Raw genomic sequence first — 16,118 nt, forward strand, 5'->3', positions numbered from 1 at the left:
GAAGGGGGGAGCGGGGCTGCGCCGGGAGGCGGCCCTTGGCAACGCGCGGAGCCGGGGTGGGGCTTGGGGCGGGGCCAGGCGCCGCTTGGATCCTGGGAGGCGGGGCTTAGGTTAGGAGCCGGGGTTCAGCAGGCGGTGCGTGCGGAGGTGGGTGGGGGTGGGTCGAGGCGTTGCAGGGGTCCTGGGAGGCAGGCCCTGAAGGCGGGCTCTGGGGCAGATTTGGGGCCTGGGAGGCGGGACCAGGGTCGGAAGGGGCGGGGCCATGGTTTCGGTGGGGGCGGAGTCAGGGTTTGGCGCCAGGTTCCGCTGGGCGGGGCGGCGAGAGCTCCCAGTCAGGCCAGGGGCCGGGTAGCCATTCTCGCTCTTCCAGCGCCTTCTCGAGCGTCTTTTTTGGCAGGAGCCCTCTGGGCAGACGCGTCGTCCCTTGGGCTTAATCCTAGCCCTCCCCCAACCCCTCTGGGACTGCGCCCTCAAGCTCAGCCTCGGGTGCGGGCGTCTCTTCAGGTCTGTGGGCAGGTGGGCTCAGACTTTCGCAGACTTTTCTCGCCTTGGTAAAAGGCACTGAGGCAAAGGTGTTGGTTGGCAAACTGCTGCGTTCACGGGGGCAAGGAGAGACTGAAGAAAGCAGCAGGCCCCTCCAGGTTGGTAGGTGGCAGTTTTAATAAGTGAGGGAACTTAACGAGGCATGTCGTGGGCACCTCAAGGAGAATAGTTCGGTGGGTCGGTGGTCCTAACCAGTCTTAACCAGCTTGAACTAGAGACAGCTGATTCCAAGTTCCTGGAAAACAACTTGGGCAAACATCTTATTGTTTGTTTAGGCTACGTCTTATTGTTAGGCTTAGAGGACCTGCCAGTCTTTTATAGCAAAAACTAAAGCGAGCTTGAGCGGTGAAGGCAGGCTACAGGTGTGATGGATTTAACAATGATTACCCTCGATTTCATTGACCTCTCAATGACGTCCTGCCTCTCCACACCCTCCTGCCAGAATCTTAACAGTTTATAGCGAAGCCTTAACGGAGTCCAGTCAGTACACAGTCCAGTATCTCCACAGAACATTGCTTTCTCAAGCCTGCATTTTTTTTTTTCTTTTTTTTTGGCCGAGCTGTGCGGCATGCAGGATCTTAGTTCCCCCACCAGGGATTGAACCCAGGGCCCAGCAGTGAAAGAGCCAAGCCCTAACCACTGGACTGCCAGGGAATTCCCTAGGCTGCATTCTTGAAACAGCTTCTGTTGTGGGAACGGGGCAGAATGTACTTCTGAGGGCGTGGTGGGGTGAGGAGACCCTGGTTGACCGGGACCGGCGGCCACCTTGTTACCCAACAGGTTCGTTTGCCAGAGGCGCAGCAAGCCAAACGCTGAGGCGCCGACGTTTGCAGCAGAGAAAGGGTTTATTCACAAGGTAGCCGCGTGAGGAGACGAGAAAACAAATCTCAAACCTGCTTCCCTGTGGGTGAGGGGGTGGCATATGTATGGGCTAAAGAAGCAGGGTAGTCTAGGACGTGGAGGGCGTGGGGTAAGGCGATTGTAAATAGGAAAAATGTGAGGTAATGGTCGTTTCATGCAGGTGCAAATGAGCTACAGGCATCTTCATGGGACGCTTGTCCAGAAAATGGTTAGCAGGTTCTGAGGGTGGGGTTTTTGGCCCTCTGACGTCAGAAGGTCAACGAACGGACACTCGCGCATGCCCAGTTGGAGGGTCGGGGGTCCTAACCAGTCTTAACCAGCTTGAACTAGCGACAGCTGATTCCAAGTTCCTGGAAAACAACTCGGGCAAACATCTTATTGTTTAGGCTATATCTTATTGTTTAGGCTAAGTGTTATTGTTTAGGCTTAGAGGACTTGCCAGTCTTTTATAGCAAAAACTAAAGCGAGCTTGAGCGATAAAGGCAGGCTGCAGGTGTGATGGATTTAACAATGATTACCCTCGATTTCATTGACCTCTCAATGACGTCCTCCAACACAAGGTAGGAGCCCCTGATCCCCCAGCCCCAGACCCCAGTTAGGGTCTGTTTCTAACCCATAGAGTCTTTCGTTCACCAAATACTTATTAAGCGCCAACTATGTGCCTGGCACTATCAGGCATTGAGGATGCAACAGTGAGAAGAACCCGAGTGGTTCCTGCTCTCCAGGGGTTCAGGGTCTTGTGCGGGAAGTAGGTATTGAACTTAATTATCACACAAACAAATAAAGAAGTACAATGGCAGTATGTACCGCGCCGGTGAGCACATGGAACTATGAGGGCTTAGAGTAGTAGCTTTGACTTTGCAGGGAAAGGAATCCGGAAGAAGAGTAAGAGTGGTACAGAGGTGGGGATGGGAAGAAAAGAAAAAAATTACTTTCATTTGACCTTATTATGTCTTGAGTGAAAAGCAGAACAGTGAAAGGCACTGGTGCTGCCTCTGGAGTTTGAACTGTGTTCAAAGTCTAATACATTTACCTTCACAAATCTCTCATAAAACTCCATTTGGAAGTGTCTTGGGAGCTAATTTGTTAAATGTGCTTGCACAAGGTAGATGAGGGGGACAGATGAAATCTTATTACTCCTTTCAGATGAGAAACACTTGAGCCCTGCTCAGCTATGAGAACGAGAGAGGAGAATTAATTCTAATTGAATGCATTTATTCTCTTATATCTGTTCTTCTTCCACCAGAACCACGTGAGCACAGCATCTGACACAAAAATTGTCTTATTCCGTCAACACTTGATTTATAAAGAGGGTGGACTGTGGTTATTGCTGTGTTTTTACATGGAATTAAAGGTTTCTGGGTCTGAGATGTTGCATAAATCCTTTGAGTCACAGCGTCCTGGGGTAGAAACACCTGACATATGATATGGTTGCATCTTGTCCTGAAGGAACGATGTCAGAGCTTGGTCAGGCGTACTGGTTCACTTGTGCTGTTTTGATCAGCTTTCTGCCTGCAGTAGACAGTGAACACCAAGAGGAATGGGTCAGTTAAACTCATAAATACCACACTTTCTATTAACACACATAATAGCTATTAATTACCTTTCCTCTGAGGAGCAAAAGGGCATGCACAGTTAACACCAGAGTAAGTGATACTGCATGATGTTATACTAAGATATTAATAAATCTAGGCTGGTCCAGCCTTCCTGATGCCATAGATGGCTAGCAGATTGGGGAAGAACCCTGAGTGGGCCACACCACTGACCTGCACACAGAAGATACCTTTATCTTTGTGTGCGTGCTCTTGGTGTGGGGACAAAGATCATAAGGTAATACATCTCAGATCTGAACTTGGAAGGATCAAAGCACTGAAGGGATTTGTAATGTCCCATGGACCTCACAGGTGTGGTGTGTTCAGGTGTAAGTGAAGATTAGGACTGCTGTTTAACATAAAAAGGGAAAATTCCAGGTGGTGTTGATGTTTCAAGAAGCATTTAGGGTATATCCAATCAGTCCTGTCAGTGGCAGAGGAGATGTGTACGTGCACATGTTATAGTAAAGATTCAGCCTCTGGATTTGAGGCTTTTTTTAATGATGATGATAAAAAGCTAATGCATTTTAACTGTATGGAATGGTTGCCTTTTAGAAATTATGCTGTGGGACTGGCCATTCAATCAGTACCTTGAGGTTTTTCCTTTATCCCTCCTATGGCTAATGGTTTCTCTAGAAAAGGACCAACTGATTTCTTTCTAAAATGTTGCTTCAGGGTGTAGAGACCTTCATAGGTCATGTTTCAACTTATAGGAAAATTTTATAGTTCAAATATAAATTACGTTAAATGTGGGCTTTGTAATGGAGTTAAGGTTAAGTAAAGTTCTGACTTTCCTTAGGCTGTTTACAGTGTTCAAGAGGCCCCCTTGCTGTTGAGTCAGGGCCTCTTTGAACGTAGAGGAACGGTCAGGATTGGGTGTAATAAGGGTTGCGGGAGGCTCAATCTCCTTATATAACTTTGGAAATGTAGAAAGAGGTGCAACAGGTCCACAGAATGCTTTGGTTGGTGGCAGGACCAGTGTTATGGGTTGAATTGTGTTCCCCTAAAAGGATATGTTGGAAGTCCTGACCCCGGGTACATAGGAGTGTGACCTTATTTGGAAATAAGGTCTCTGCAGGTATTATTAAGATGGGAGGAGGTCATACTGGAATACAGGGGGCCGTAAATCCCATGACTGGTGTCCTTATAAGAGGAGAGAACACCATGTGAAGACAGAGACACAGGGAGAAGTTGGCCGTGTGACGGTGGAGGCAGAGATTGTGTCTACAAGCCAAGGAATGCTGAGGATCGCTGGCAACCAGCAGAAGCTAGGAGAAGCAAGGAAGGCTTCTCCGCTACACATTTCAGAGGGATCATGTGGATACCTTGATCTCAGACTTCTAGCCTCCAGTTCTGTGAAACAACAAATTTCTGTTATAAGCCACCCAGTGTGTGGTATTTTGTTACAGCAGCCCTGGGAAGCGCATGCGACCGGAACATAATTTTTGGGGCCCAGTGCAAAATGAAAATGGGGCCCTTGTTAAAAAAAAATCAAGATTTTTGAGATCAGACCAAGCTGGGGGCTGTTCTGAGTCCTGGGCCCTGTACGACTCTCCAGGATGCAAGCCCACGAGGATATCCCTGGTTACTGGGTTGTCAAAGTGCTGGACCCCTAGGCACTCAGGAAATGGTTGAAATGGATTATTACTATGTGCACTGATCAACCACAGAAAACCCGCAGACTACTCACTTTTTTTCCAACTAAAGGCCATGAATGTCACACCAGCAACAAACAGAACCACAAGAACTCCTGCGACAATCCCGAGACCGATAGCTGTATTTTGGAGAGCAGATGCCCTCTGCATGTCCACTCCTGTTAATAAAAAATCAGATGGTTTTAAATGATCTGATTAAGAGGCTGCTCCTGGGTCCCTGGGAAGTTTCCCATTGAGGTGCTAGTGAATATTAATTATGGAAACAAAATGTACATTTAACCCAAGGAAGCGCTCACTGTAGAGAAATCTCTTAGGGCAAGTCGTTGAAAGACGATTTACTAAACAACCTATTCGCCAAATGACCCATTTGCCTAGTGACCACTTTGCCAAAAGCCAATTCGCTGAAAATCAGTTGGTGGGATGTCCTGCTTATCAGTAACTGGTGGTCAAACACACCTTACCTCAGGCTCCCAGGACTATGGGACAGGCGGTAGGGGCCAAAGAGTTGTAGCAAAACTCTAAAACTTAAAAAAAAATTTCTCAATAACTTAGAGAATTGCCATCCATTCACTTAGTTTCTGCAAAACAGCCTGCTTCCAGTAAATTCACAAGAAGATTGTGGGCAGTGGCTTGGAAGAAAGGAAAAGGGTGCAGGAAGCTGTTCTTTGTACTCCATTTCAATTAAGTGTGGTTGCTCTAAGTATCTGATAAATCATCCGGCAGTGTTCTAAGTCTCTCCCCGCAAAAGAAAAGCTGGCCAGTGTTTGTAAACAAATGAATTCCCAGAGATGCTTCCTTTCTTCCTTTATATCACCCAGATTTAGGATTTTGAAGTCTTCAGAATTCGCAACCTCATTTATAGGAACCCCTGCCCCTCTTTAGCCATGAGTAGAGTGCTAAGGCTTCGTTCTTCCCCTGTGAGCAGCTTTCTTTCCTGCAGGCACTCGCATGCACAGAGTTGCTGAAGGAAGGCTGCTATTCAGAATCTACAAGGGGTATCTGGGCGCAGACTATGCGTGCTTGCTGAGGCTCAGAAGGATTATCGCCTGACTTCCTCTATGGAGAGCCTTCCTTCTTGCCCCACAGGCACTATATAAAATGTCACCAACACAGCGAGGGATTTCCTACTTCTTCTGCTACCTGTTCAGAGCTGCTGATGATAATCTTGTGCTGGGAGGACTGAAGCTGCCAGGAAACAGGATTATTCTGCTTGACTTTTCCTGCATTCAGGAAACCCCCTTTTGAATCTTTTCTGTCTCAGGACACACTACCAATCTCTTAGTGGTGGCTTTTTTTTTTTTTTTTTTTTTTTTTTTTTTTGGGGGTATGCGAGCCTCTCACTGCTGTGGTCTCTCCCGTTGCGGAGCACAGGCTCCGGATGCGCAGGCTCAGCAGCCATGGCTCACGGGCCCAGCCGCTCCGTGGCATGTGGGATCTTCCCGGACCGGGGCACGAACCCGTGTCCCCTGCATCGGCTGGCGGACTCTCAACCACTGCGCCACCAGGGAAGCCCAGTGGTGGCTTTTTTATCACACCTGGCTGCTGGTCATAAGCGTCTATAAGCATTTCCTGGGTGACTGCCAGGGAGCCATTGTGGGGCACAGGGGTAACCCCCAGGAGCTTCCACATGAGGGGGTAGATGTGGATGCTGTCAAAAGGCTCAGCCAGGTGATTCTTCTTGAGATCTGGCCCAAAAGCTCTGAATATGATCTTCATGTCCATGTAGACATTATCAAAGCCATGATCTCCTTTGTTGAAATATAATTTGCTAAAAAATAATAACAAAAGAGCCATTTTAGATTCCAGTCCCCTGAAAGAAAACTGCCCTTTAGTTAATGTCATGCTTGTTGGATCCAGGAAGTCTTTGAAAACTTAAATGACAAGGAAGGACACTGCTGTCTGCAGTGGCAGAGAGAGGAAGGAATGGAAGATCTTTAAGGAAGAGAATAAAGAAAAACATACCCATTAGAAACAGCATTAAGATAGTAATACTGACAGTTATAATAGGCTTAAACATAGAGGGCTTACTGTGTACTGTGAATTGTTCTGAATGCTTTCTAAAGTGAGGGCACTATCATTATCATCCCCATTTTACAGCTGAGGAAACTGCCCTGAGTCATGTAGTAGCCAGTGTTGGAGTAGGTATCTGAACCCAGACTGGTTCTAGAGCCAGGTATGTTTCTTAAGGCACAGAAGTGCATCTATCTATCTATATCATTTTGGAGTCTGGGAGAGGATTAGAGAGGAGGGAGTAAGGACTGTAGGTAATTGTTTAATGAGTGCTGGGTAGGTTTTTGTCTGTCCTCCTTTTCAAATGACTAGGTAACATCAGTCACAGCACAGCACTGTTTATATTTTCTTAGGACCAACGTATATTCTGGCATGTAAGACATGTGATGCTCTGTATATTGAAAAGTTGGTCTCCTAGTTGGCTTGTTAAGTATAGAAAGCTCTTGTCTGTTCAGCTTAGGCTCCCTCACCTGTCTAAAGAAACTGGTCCAACAGCCTTTGAGACCATGGAGCAGCCTGTTTAGAACGGTTAAGTGCCCCCCAGTGGGGGCCTCATGTGCTTTGCAAGCTCCTCAGTCCTGAAGAGAGAAGAGTCACGCCCATCAAGGCAGGCAGGTAGGTGGGAATCTGAGAAGTGGATTCAACGAGAGCACTGAGGCCCAAAGGATTTTCTGTCTAATGGTCAGTTTTCTGGAAGATTAAACTGATCACAGCATCCTGTCCCTCAGACTATCTAGTTGGTCACTCTGGGAATATGACTGTTTGATTAACATCCCTCTCAACCTGTTACATCATGAACCAGGTTTAAAAAGAGGCCAGTGACTATGGAATCTGTTCTTGGCAAGGCCTTATTAGCTCCAGGCCACTTGAAGGATTACAAAATACCAATAAAGTGTTGCATTTTACTGTGAATGTTTCCACTAACAATAAACAATAAGCTTATGAGTTTTCCCATACGTGTTATACTCTGGACTTGTAGCAAGCTGAGTATACAGATTGTAAACATAATGTTTGACTCCTGTTCATAGCCTTAGACAAGGATTCTTCAAACTGTACCTGGGATGGTCTTCTGTCACGTGATGTTTTGAACACCTAAACTTTGTTCTGCCATGAATTATTGGTTAGTAGTTAAAAAAAAAAGACCTTACTTATGTCTCACAATTAGCATTGATTTTGGTACTTTCTTCTTTAGGCTTCCTTATTTTTTTCATAATGGCTTTGTTGAGATATAATTCATAAACAATGCAATATACCCATTTAAAGTATACAATTCAATGATGTCTGGTGTATTCACAGAGTTGTGAAAGTATCATCACAACCAATTTTAGAACACTTACATCCCCCCGAAAAGAAAGCCTGTACCCTTCAGCCATTACTCCCCATTCCCTCCAACTTCCCCCGGCCCTAGACAAACACCAGTCTATGCCCTGTGTCTATAGATTTGTGTATTCTGGACATTTCATTTAAATGGAATCATACAATATGTGGTCTTTTGCATCTGACTTCTTTCACTGAGCATAATGTTCTCAAGGTTCGTTCAAATTATAACATGTATTATACTTCGTTTCCTTTTAATCGTTACCTAATATTCCACTGTATGGATAGACCCTAATTTGTTTACACATTCATTAGTTGATGGGCATTTGGGTTGTTTCCACCTTTTGTTTATTATGAATAATGCTGCTGTGGGCATCTGTGTATAAATTTTTAAGTGAACAGGATTGCGTATTTCTGGATATATGCAAATGGGAACCAGAAGGTGTTTTTTTGGGTCAGTCTCCTGGTGATTTGTGCATAATGATCAAACACATAGGCTTGGGTTCAGACATCAGCCTTACAATTCTAATTCCAAATCACTTCTCTCTAGCTTTAGTTTCTTCCTCGTTAAAATGGGGAGATAAGAATACCTATCTTTAGGGTTGTTGGGAAGACAAAAATGAAATAACTCATGTTAAATTTTTAACATAGCCCTGGACACTTAACCTTGGTCAGGGATGTGTGTCATTATCATTGCATAATGGTAACGTGGGACAGGATGGGTTGTCTGGGATATGGGGTGGGGGGTGGGGAACACTGGGAAAACAGTGGGTTGCAACTCATCATGCATGTACTTATGTTTTAATTTTTTTCAGAACGGTCCTTCCCTAGTGACTGCCTTCCAAATTCAAGATGGAATTTATTCATTTTAGAATCTACTCACCCCATTGATGTTATAACCAGAGTCAGCATACATCACGATTGGCAAGACCCACTCGTGTTTGGCAAAATGGAAGCGTTCTGGAAATTCCTCCCTCTTGTAGACATTGAGGTGAAGGTGTGCATTTTTCAGCGCTTGGTAAACGGCTTCCTCTTGCCCTGGTTTGGGCAGGAGCATCCCAAAGCTGCCATAGTCCACAATATCAAACTTGACCAAGTCCCTGAAGCTGATGTAGTTGGTCAGGAGGATCTCAGTGACTTTGGGCTTCTTTTTCACAGTGGTCATGCTGTAGTCAGATGTGATGATGACGTTGAGGTGCTCAGTCAAGCTGTGCCTCTCAATGGCTTCCAACAGGTACCCGATGGTTCTGTTAATTTGCTGAGTCATCACCCTCCTGTTCTCTGTCTCGGGCCCAAAGCGGTGTCCCACATTATCCGGCTCTCTGTAGTACAGAGTCGCGAAGTCAAAGTCTTCCTTACTGAACCAGTTCATGATGGTATCAGTGTTCTCCCTCCACTCCGTCTCGTTGCTGTCTGGGTCGGTGTACGGCTCCACCAGGGACCGCTGGACGGCCTCCCCTTTGTACTTGGCGCCTCCCCCGGGATAGTGGAATGATGCTGTTTTCCTCCCCTGCAAGTGCAAGAAGAAAAGTCTATCAGGGCCATTTCTCCTATCTTTCTCATAATGTGCAAAGTCCAACGTGTCAGCATCCCTGCCCCAGTCCAAAGGTATGGAAAACATGTGGCTTCAGAGTCGGACAGGATTGGGCTTCGTTCCTGGCATCACCAGGATCTCGTGGAATCTAAAACACCATTAACTGTGAGAACTGCCGTTATGTTATGTGCTCCTACGAAGAAAAATGCTGCCTATGAAACCACGACACTCCAGTGACTGGCATATGCGTTCCAATTTGGGACTGCAAAATGAAAAAAACAGTTCCTTAGAATGGAAGAAAAATGGCACTTTCTAAGTTGGTGATGGTGAGTGAGTTTAATCTCTTAGTGCTTCAGTGTTCCTACCTGTAAAATGCCAAAAAATTGATGGGATTTTTGTGAGGGTTAATCCAGGTAACTTTAAGATAAAGTATTGGGCACTGTGTTTTGGCCATAGTAGGCACTCTTTTCTTTACCTCTAGACCTAAGAAGCCACCACAAGCCTTCCCCGGTGTGTGCAGTGGACAGCTATTATGATTGCCTGCCCAGCACCCCCTCCCCTGTCTGCTGGTTTGGAGCATCTGACATCCCCTGGTAGCTCTCCTCCCTACTCTTGCTCCATGCAAGATGTGTTGGGTCCACATCAGGCTCCAGAGGTGGGGTGTGGCTCTGGCCTGGCCAGTCAGAGGACGCTGCATCCCCTGGCCATAGCAATTGGTTCAGCCTTGGGCCCAGGTCCCAGTCAGAGCCAATGAGATAAGATCTGTGGATTTCTTCTGGGGCTGTTGGAGAGGGGAGAATCTGCCTAACTGGTTCCCATGTATAATGTTTATAAAATTTGGGGGTGTTTGTGTGAAGGGGAGACTGTCATCTTGTTCCCTGTGCAGATGTCTGCTCAGCCACTGGGCTTGACACCCAACCCAGAGGCAGACAATAGGGCAGTTAAAGGTGTGCTCGATGCTGGATTGCCTGGGTTTATCTTTTTTCTCCCACTTGGATGCATGTCACTCAGATGCTCTCCACCTCTGTTTCCTCATCTGTAAAGCGGGGATGTTAGTGCCACCTCGTATGGTGGTTGTGAGGACTAAATGCACGTGGAGCATGTTAGTGTTCAATGAGCTCAGCTTTTAGTCTCCTGGAGAGGAACAAAGAGCAATGGGCCAGACCGCATGGTCAGATGAAGAGGGGGCAATGATTATCTCCTCCAGTTTCTGTCTCCTGAGGGGTCCTGAAGGTGGATCTGAAATGTGCCTGTAGACCCCAAGGTTGGAATCTGCAGAAGGAAGATGAGATTGGAGCCTCCAGTCATGGCAGAAATGGCTGCAGCATGGGGCATGGGATTCCTTACGTCAGAGGAATGGGGTGGGTCAGCCATGAAATGTAGCTGAGTCTTATAAGGCCTGGGCAGGGCCTGGGGTTGCTGCTTGACCCTGAAGCCCTTGTCAGTGGGGCCCAGTGACCTTCACCTTCTATGTCAGGCCATGGGCAACTACACAGGGCAGTAGATTACAGCCAACAGGAAAAGGGCCCTGGCCTACCACCAAGCCATCATGGGAGGAGCTGCCATCTCTTCCCTCTCCTTGTCACCAGTGGGTAAACCAGGGAAAGAGGTGTGGGGGGCCTGAGAGGAGTAGACCATACTCCTTCTACCCCAGGCTGCTGGGGCCACCAGAGGGTTTATGGTGAGGGTAGGGAGCATGCCGGGGAGCAGAGCTTTGACTTGGTTACAAGGTGAAGGATTTACTCTGAGCCAAACTGAGCCTTCAGACCAAAAATGAGGCTGTGTTAACAACACAAGTGATTTCAAAGTCATGAAAATATTAAATGATTTGCTCCCCAGCAGAAAGCTAGATTTTGACAAAGCTTGGTAAAATTGTTAGGAAAATAATTTTATGTACACTCACCAATGAGTTAACAATAAGATGGACCCATCTCACTAAATAGTTTCTGTTGTAAAGCAGCTCCTCAACCAGGACTGGGCACATAGTATGAGCTTGATAGATTTCTGGTTCCATGAAAGACTGACCTGCTTATTTGGGGAGCAAGTATTTTCCTTCATCTTGGCTATTAACTTGAGGGCTGTTCTGGGACACTTCTTGTATCACCCAAGATTTGGATGTTATGAAAAACACTGTAAAGTTCATTGGCTTTAAAAGAACCAAGAGAGGATGCTGGTGTAACGGTATCAATTTGGTATGGAGAACAAATTACAGGGAAGAATTGTGGGATAGTGGCACCTGGGTTTTGGCTATCTGGTCTACAAATGGGCAGAAAAGTATAACTAAGCATAATGCCAAAACTTCCCATGTACCATTTGAGAGAGAGAAGCAGGAAACAAATTTGGAAGTTGTAGGGGATGCTGTTGGTACCCCACCAAGATCCCCTTACTAGGCCTGCACCCACACACATTTCTGTGAAGGTGGCTACTAATGTTTCTCAGTTCCCCCATGTTCTGGAAAATTCCCTTGCCAAGTGGCGAAGTCCTGCCTCACCTGGGCAGGTATCCTATACTGCTCCTCTATCCCCAGCAGCTCATGGCCAGTGATTGACTTCAGGACATAAAGCCAGCTCCCTGGCTTCAGGGTGGGATGACTTGGGGGTGCAATTCATGTTCCAGTGCTCCCCGTGAGATCAGGCTGAAGCTGGTCTCCAGCTGAGGCCACGTCTCACTTAGGTCCTCCTCCTGCCCTGTCAGTTTTCCTCACTCCCATTTCCTGAGAACTCTCCCTCAATACATTATGAGCACCACATCCCTGCCTCAGGCTCTGCTTTTAGGAAGCTTGACTTAAGACAGAAGTCTTAATACTAAGTACTTTGCGAGGTTCCAGAAGCTCTGCTATCCATAGCTGTAGGTGAAATATTGTCCCCTCTGCCCTCCAGCATTCATTTCCTATTTTGAGATCCAGTTTTATTTTCTCTAGAGCACTTTCCCCAACCTGAAATTACCTTAATTTGCTTACTTTTTTACTATCTAGTTCCCTCCTCTAGAATGTGAGCTCTGGGAAATCAGGGGCTTTGCTGATCTTGTTGAACGTACTTTTCCTGGGACCTAGAACAGGCCTGGCTCAGAGTAAGTGCTGACTGCTGATTAAATGTGTGTTGAATGAATGCATGAATCATGTCTCCTTTTAGGGGTGGAAAACCCATCCTATTCTCACTCTTGATTAACTTATGGAAATAGTTACAGAAATGCTTTTGCTTTTGGGTTCTAGCATCTTATTTGTAACCTCTACAGGTAACATATTTTCCTTTCTGATATTAGAATTTCTATGGTTGCTTTAACTTGCAAATCCTCTAATATTTATTGCATTTCTGATTGGCATTAGACATAATTCTCAGTTTTTAGCGACGGTACTTTAACATCCATGTAAACTGACTTTGCTGTCAAGTATGGAATTGACTGGAAGGATGAAGCTTCTAACGTTTTGTAGAACATTGTTTGACTATTTTATTATTTAGAATAAGCTGACATTGACATTGTGAGGGTCTTAGGCAGCTCTGCATATCCAGCATGTTAAATCTCAGATGTTCCCAACTTGAAATTGTTTTCTGGTGCTGTGTTCTCAACACATATTGTTTCTTTCTTTTTTTTTTTTGTGGTACGCGGGCCTCTCACTGTTGTGGCCTCTCCCGTTGTGGAGCACAAGCTCTGGACGTGCAGGCTCAGCGGCCATGGCTCACGGGCCCAGCCACTCCGCGGCATGTGGGATCTTCCCTGACCGGGGCACGAACCCGTGTACCCTGCAATGGCAGGTGGACTCTCAACCACTTGCGCCACTAGGGAAACTCTCTTTTTTTTTTTAAAATTTATTTATTTGGCTGCGTTGGGTCTCCACTGCTGCATGTGGGCTTTCTCTAGTTGCAGCGAGCGGGGGCTACTCTTCGCTGAGGTGTGCGGGCTTCTCATTGTGGTGGCTTCTCTTGTTGCGGGGCATGGGCTCTAGGCACGTGGGCTTCAGTAGTTGTGGCACATGCACTCAGTAGTTGTGGCTCGCGGGCTCTAGAGCACAGGCTCAGTAGTTGTGGCGCACGGACCCAGTTGTTCTGTGGCATGTGGGATCCTCCTGGACCAGGGATTGAACCAGTGTGCCCTGCATTGGCAGGTGGATTCTTAACCACTGCGCCACCAGGGAAGTCCCTCAAAACATACTCTTTCTTTAAAGATATCCCAAGCTGTAGTCTTAGGAAACTGTGATTTTTCTCACTTGGTCCCATAGGAATTTGAGGATTTATGCGGCTTTGGGAAATGAGCTTCAGAGAGAAATGTGTGTGTGAGCACACAGACACAGACACAGACACACACACAATTGACTCTGTTTATTTGGGACCTATGATAAGCAAAAGTGCTATTTTCTACAGATTGTTTCTACTTCTGAGAAACAATCTCAGCACTTAATTGGATGCAAAAGATGGTATTTACTATTCTACCCTTTAATTAGCATAATCAGTGTTTCCAGTAGCAATAGCAGTTGGAAAATCGCTAGTTTTACTGGGTGCATTATCCTTCCTTAGTGTAGTGTTGCATCAGTGTGGCTATTACTCTTAAGTTGCTTCTTTAAAACAAGAGTTGGTACTTCTTATGGCAAAGCCTGACTGTTGGGTTTTGTACAGAATCTACCAAAACTCTTCAGAACCAATCATTAAGGAAAGAGTTTTAGTTTGTTTTTTTCTGTCTTGTTTCCTTTTTTAGGGGACTGAATTAATGTCAAAAAGCGCACAGGTTTTAGGAAGGCCTGTGAAGTGTTCATCACAGTTGTGCTTTGGTGGAGAGTACATTTAGTGGTTTAGGGAAAGGAGTTAGTTACTTGTTCTAGGGAATGGCTGAGAGGAAAGAGATGGACTCCATGTTTTTGAAATTCAGAAGTTGAGGTTGGTTCTGAGTGTTTTCATTGCTTTTCTGTATTCTGGAGGCGTCACTGAACAGAAGGAAGCTAGATGGCCAAGATTCTGTGTTTTCTCCCCCTCCCACACATTTTTGGAGGTCGGATTATTATTCTCAGAATCTTTATGATGTGTGATAGACATGGATTGAGCCAATACTGGGATGCATTATGTTTCTATTAATACTTTTCTAAGCAGAAGCTGACGGCACTCTCTTTCTCACAACTCTTCCAAGTTTGGAAGCTATTGTCTGGAGACCTGGCTGACACCGAGAACCGTAGCTGCCCTCCCCACCCTCTCTCCAAATCCCCTCCTGGTGGTAGCCTACCATGGTCCGGTCTTGGAAGACATGAGAATCTCACCCATATCATCCCTCTGCCATTTCACATCTTACTATGATCTGTGGCTCTTCCATAGAGAGGAGAAACATGCTCCTAGGTTTTTATGGTTTTCCTGGGTCTCACAGTCATGGCTGTCTGCCTTTCTCTGAGAATTAGGGCTTACTGAACTTGGTGAAACATCTCAGCCATTGATCAGGTTCAGTTATCCTAGGAGCTCATTTAAAATCCCAGCCTGCTCTCATTGGAGCCTCTCTGTTCATAGCCTGACCATTGGGGAAGTCCTGATGGAGTGGATACACTCGTGGACCACGGATGGTGGAGACAAAAGTGGTTGGGAATCCCATCTCCTAGGCATCATCTGCCAAGGGACACCGATTCTCATGAATCATGATGGACTATGGCAGTATTAATGTCACTGACGGAAAACATTTTAGTCCTATTAAAGGTTAACGCATCAGTCTCCACCAAGCCTGCCTGGAAGAGACTCAGAAGAAGGAAGGAATTTTCCAATGATGGGTACAGGGCAGGCCACCCTCCTGCAGCCCTGCCCGACAATGCAGATGTGTCCCCGAATGGCATTTGGCATTTGTCCCCCTGTTTCTGGGGTGGGAAGGGTTGACCACCTCCTCAGGGAGCTGGCTGATGGCCCTGTCCTGGGCAGGAGCTGCTAATGGCAGAACGTGATGCACCAACTTGACATTTGCTTGCCAAACAAGTGGTGTGTTGTCAGTTGCCTGGCCCTGCACCAGACCCTCTTTTTGCACAACTGCTTATGAATTCAGCAAAGAAGAAGAGCACTCTGATTATGAATTGAGCAGGAGGAAACAAAGCCCTGCAAATAAATGACAAGGAGACAAGAACCATGTATAAGAAAACACCAGGAAGGGAGAATGCCACCAGAAGCCTCATGCCAATGAACAAATTCCTTAGCAAGAGAGGCCCTGGGTTTTGAATAGTAAATTAAGGAAGACTATCCAGACCTTCTTAGCAGCTAGGCAGATACAAGATTCACTCCGAAATCCATGACTAAATGCTTTGGCCACTGAAGAAATATTATGTCATGGTTAAGAGTTAAGAGTTGCTGAACCCAGAGTGAGTTCAAATCCTGGCTCTGCCTCTCACTAACTTTGTGACTGTGAGAAGTTATGGTATCACCTGGTGCCTCAGTTTACTCATTTGTTAAAGGGGCATAACCTTAGCACCCACCTCAGGGTTGTGATAAATTAATATACGTAAAGCACTTAAATCAGGGCCTGGTGCATAGTGAGTGTTATGGTTGTTATTTTTCTTGTATGGACAGTTTATTTGCATGGTCTATGCCTCAAAGTTTAAAAATGTTGGGGCTTCCCTGGTGGCGCAGTGGTTGAGAGTCTGCCTGCCGATGC

General features: G+C 46.2%; 1 protein-coding gene across 1 annotated transcript in view; it reads right to left on the reverse strand.

The window, feature by feature from the left end:
* Window positions 1-2,697: 2,697 nt before the first annotated feature.
* The window catches only part of LOC116740559 (ectonucleotide pyrophosphatase/phosphodiesterase family member 7-like), a 32,078-nt gene continuing 18,657 nt past the window's right edge, over window positions 2,698-16,118 (reverse strand). The window contains exons 3-5 of the mRNA XM_032606238.1: window positions 8,862-9,488; window positions 4,687-4,809; window positions 2,698-2,916 (exon numbers count right to left, since the gene is read on the reverse strand). Of these exons, the coding sequence (XP_032462129.1) occupies window positions 4,714-4,809; window positions 8,862-9,488 (723 nt within the window). The 3' untranslated portion in view covers window positions 2,698-2,916; window positions 4,687-4,713. The remainder of the gene's footprint in view (window positions 2,917-4,686; window positions 4,810-8,861; window positions 9,489-16,118) is intronic.

Source organism: Phocoena sinus, chromosome 15, assembly GCF_008692025.1.
Source record: "Phocoena sinus isolate mPhoSin1 chromosome 15, mPhoSin1.pri, whole genome shotgun sequence".
NCBI classification, from domain to species: Eukaryota; Metazoa; Chordata; class Mammalia; order Artiodactyla; family Phocoenidae; genus Phocoena; species Phocoena sinus.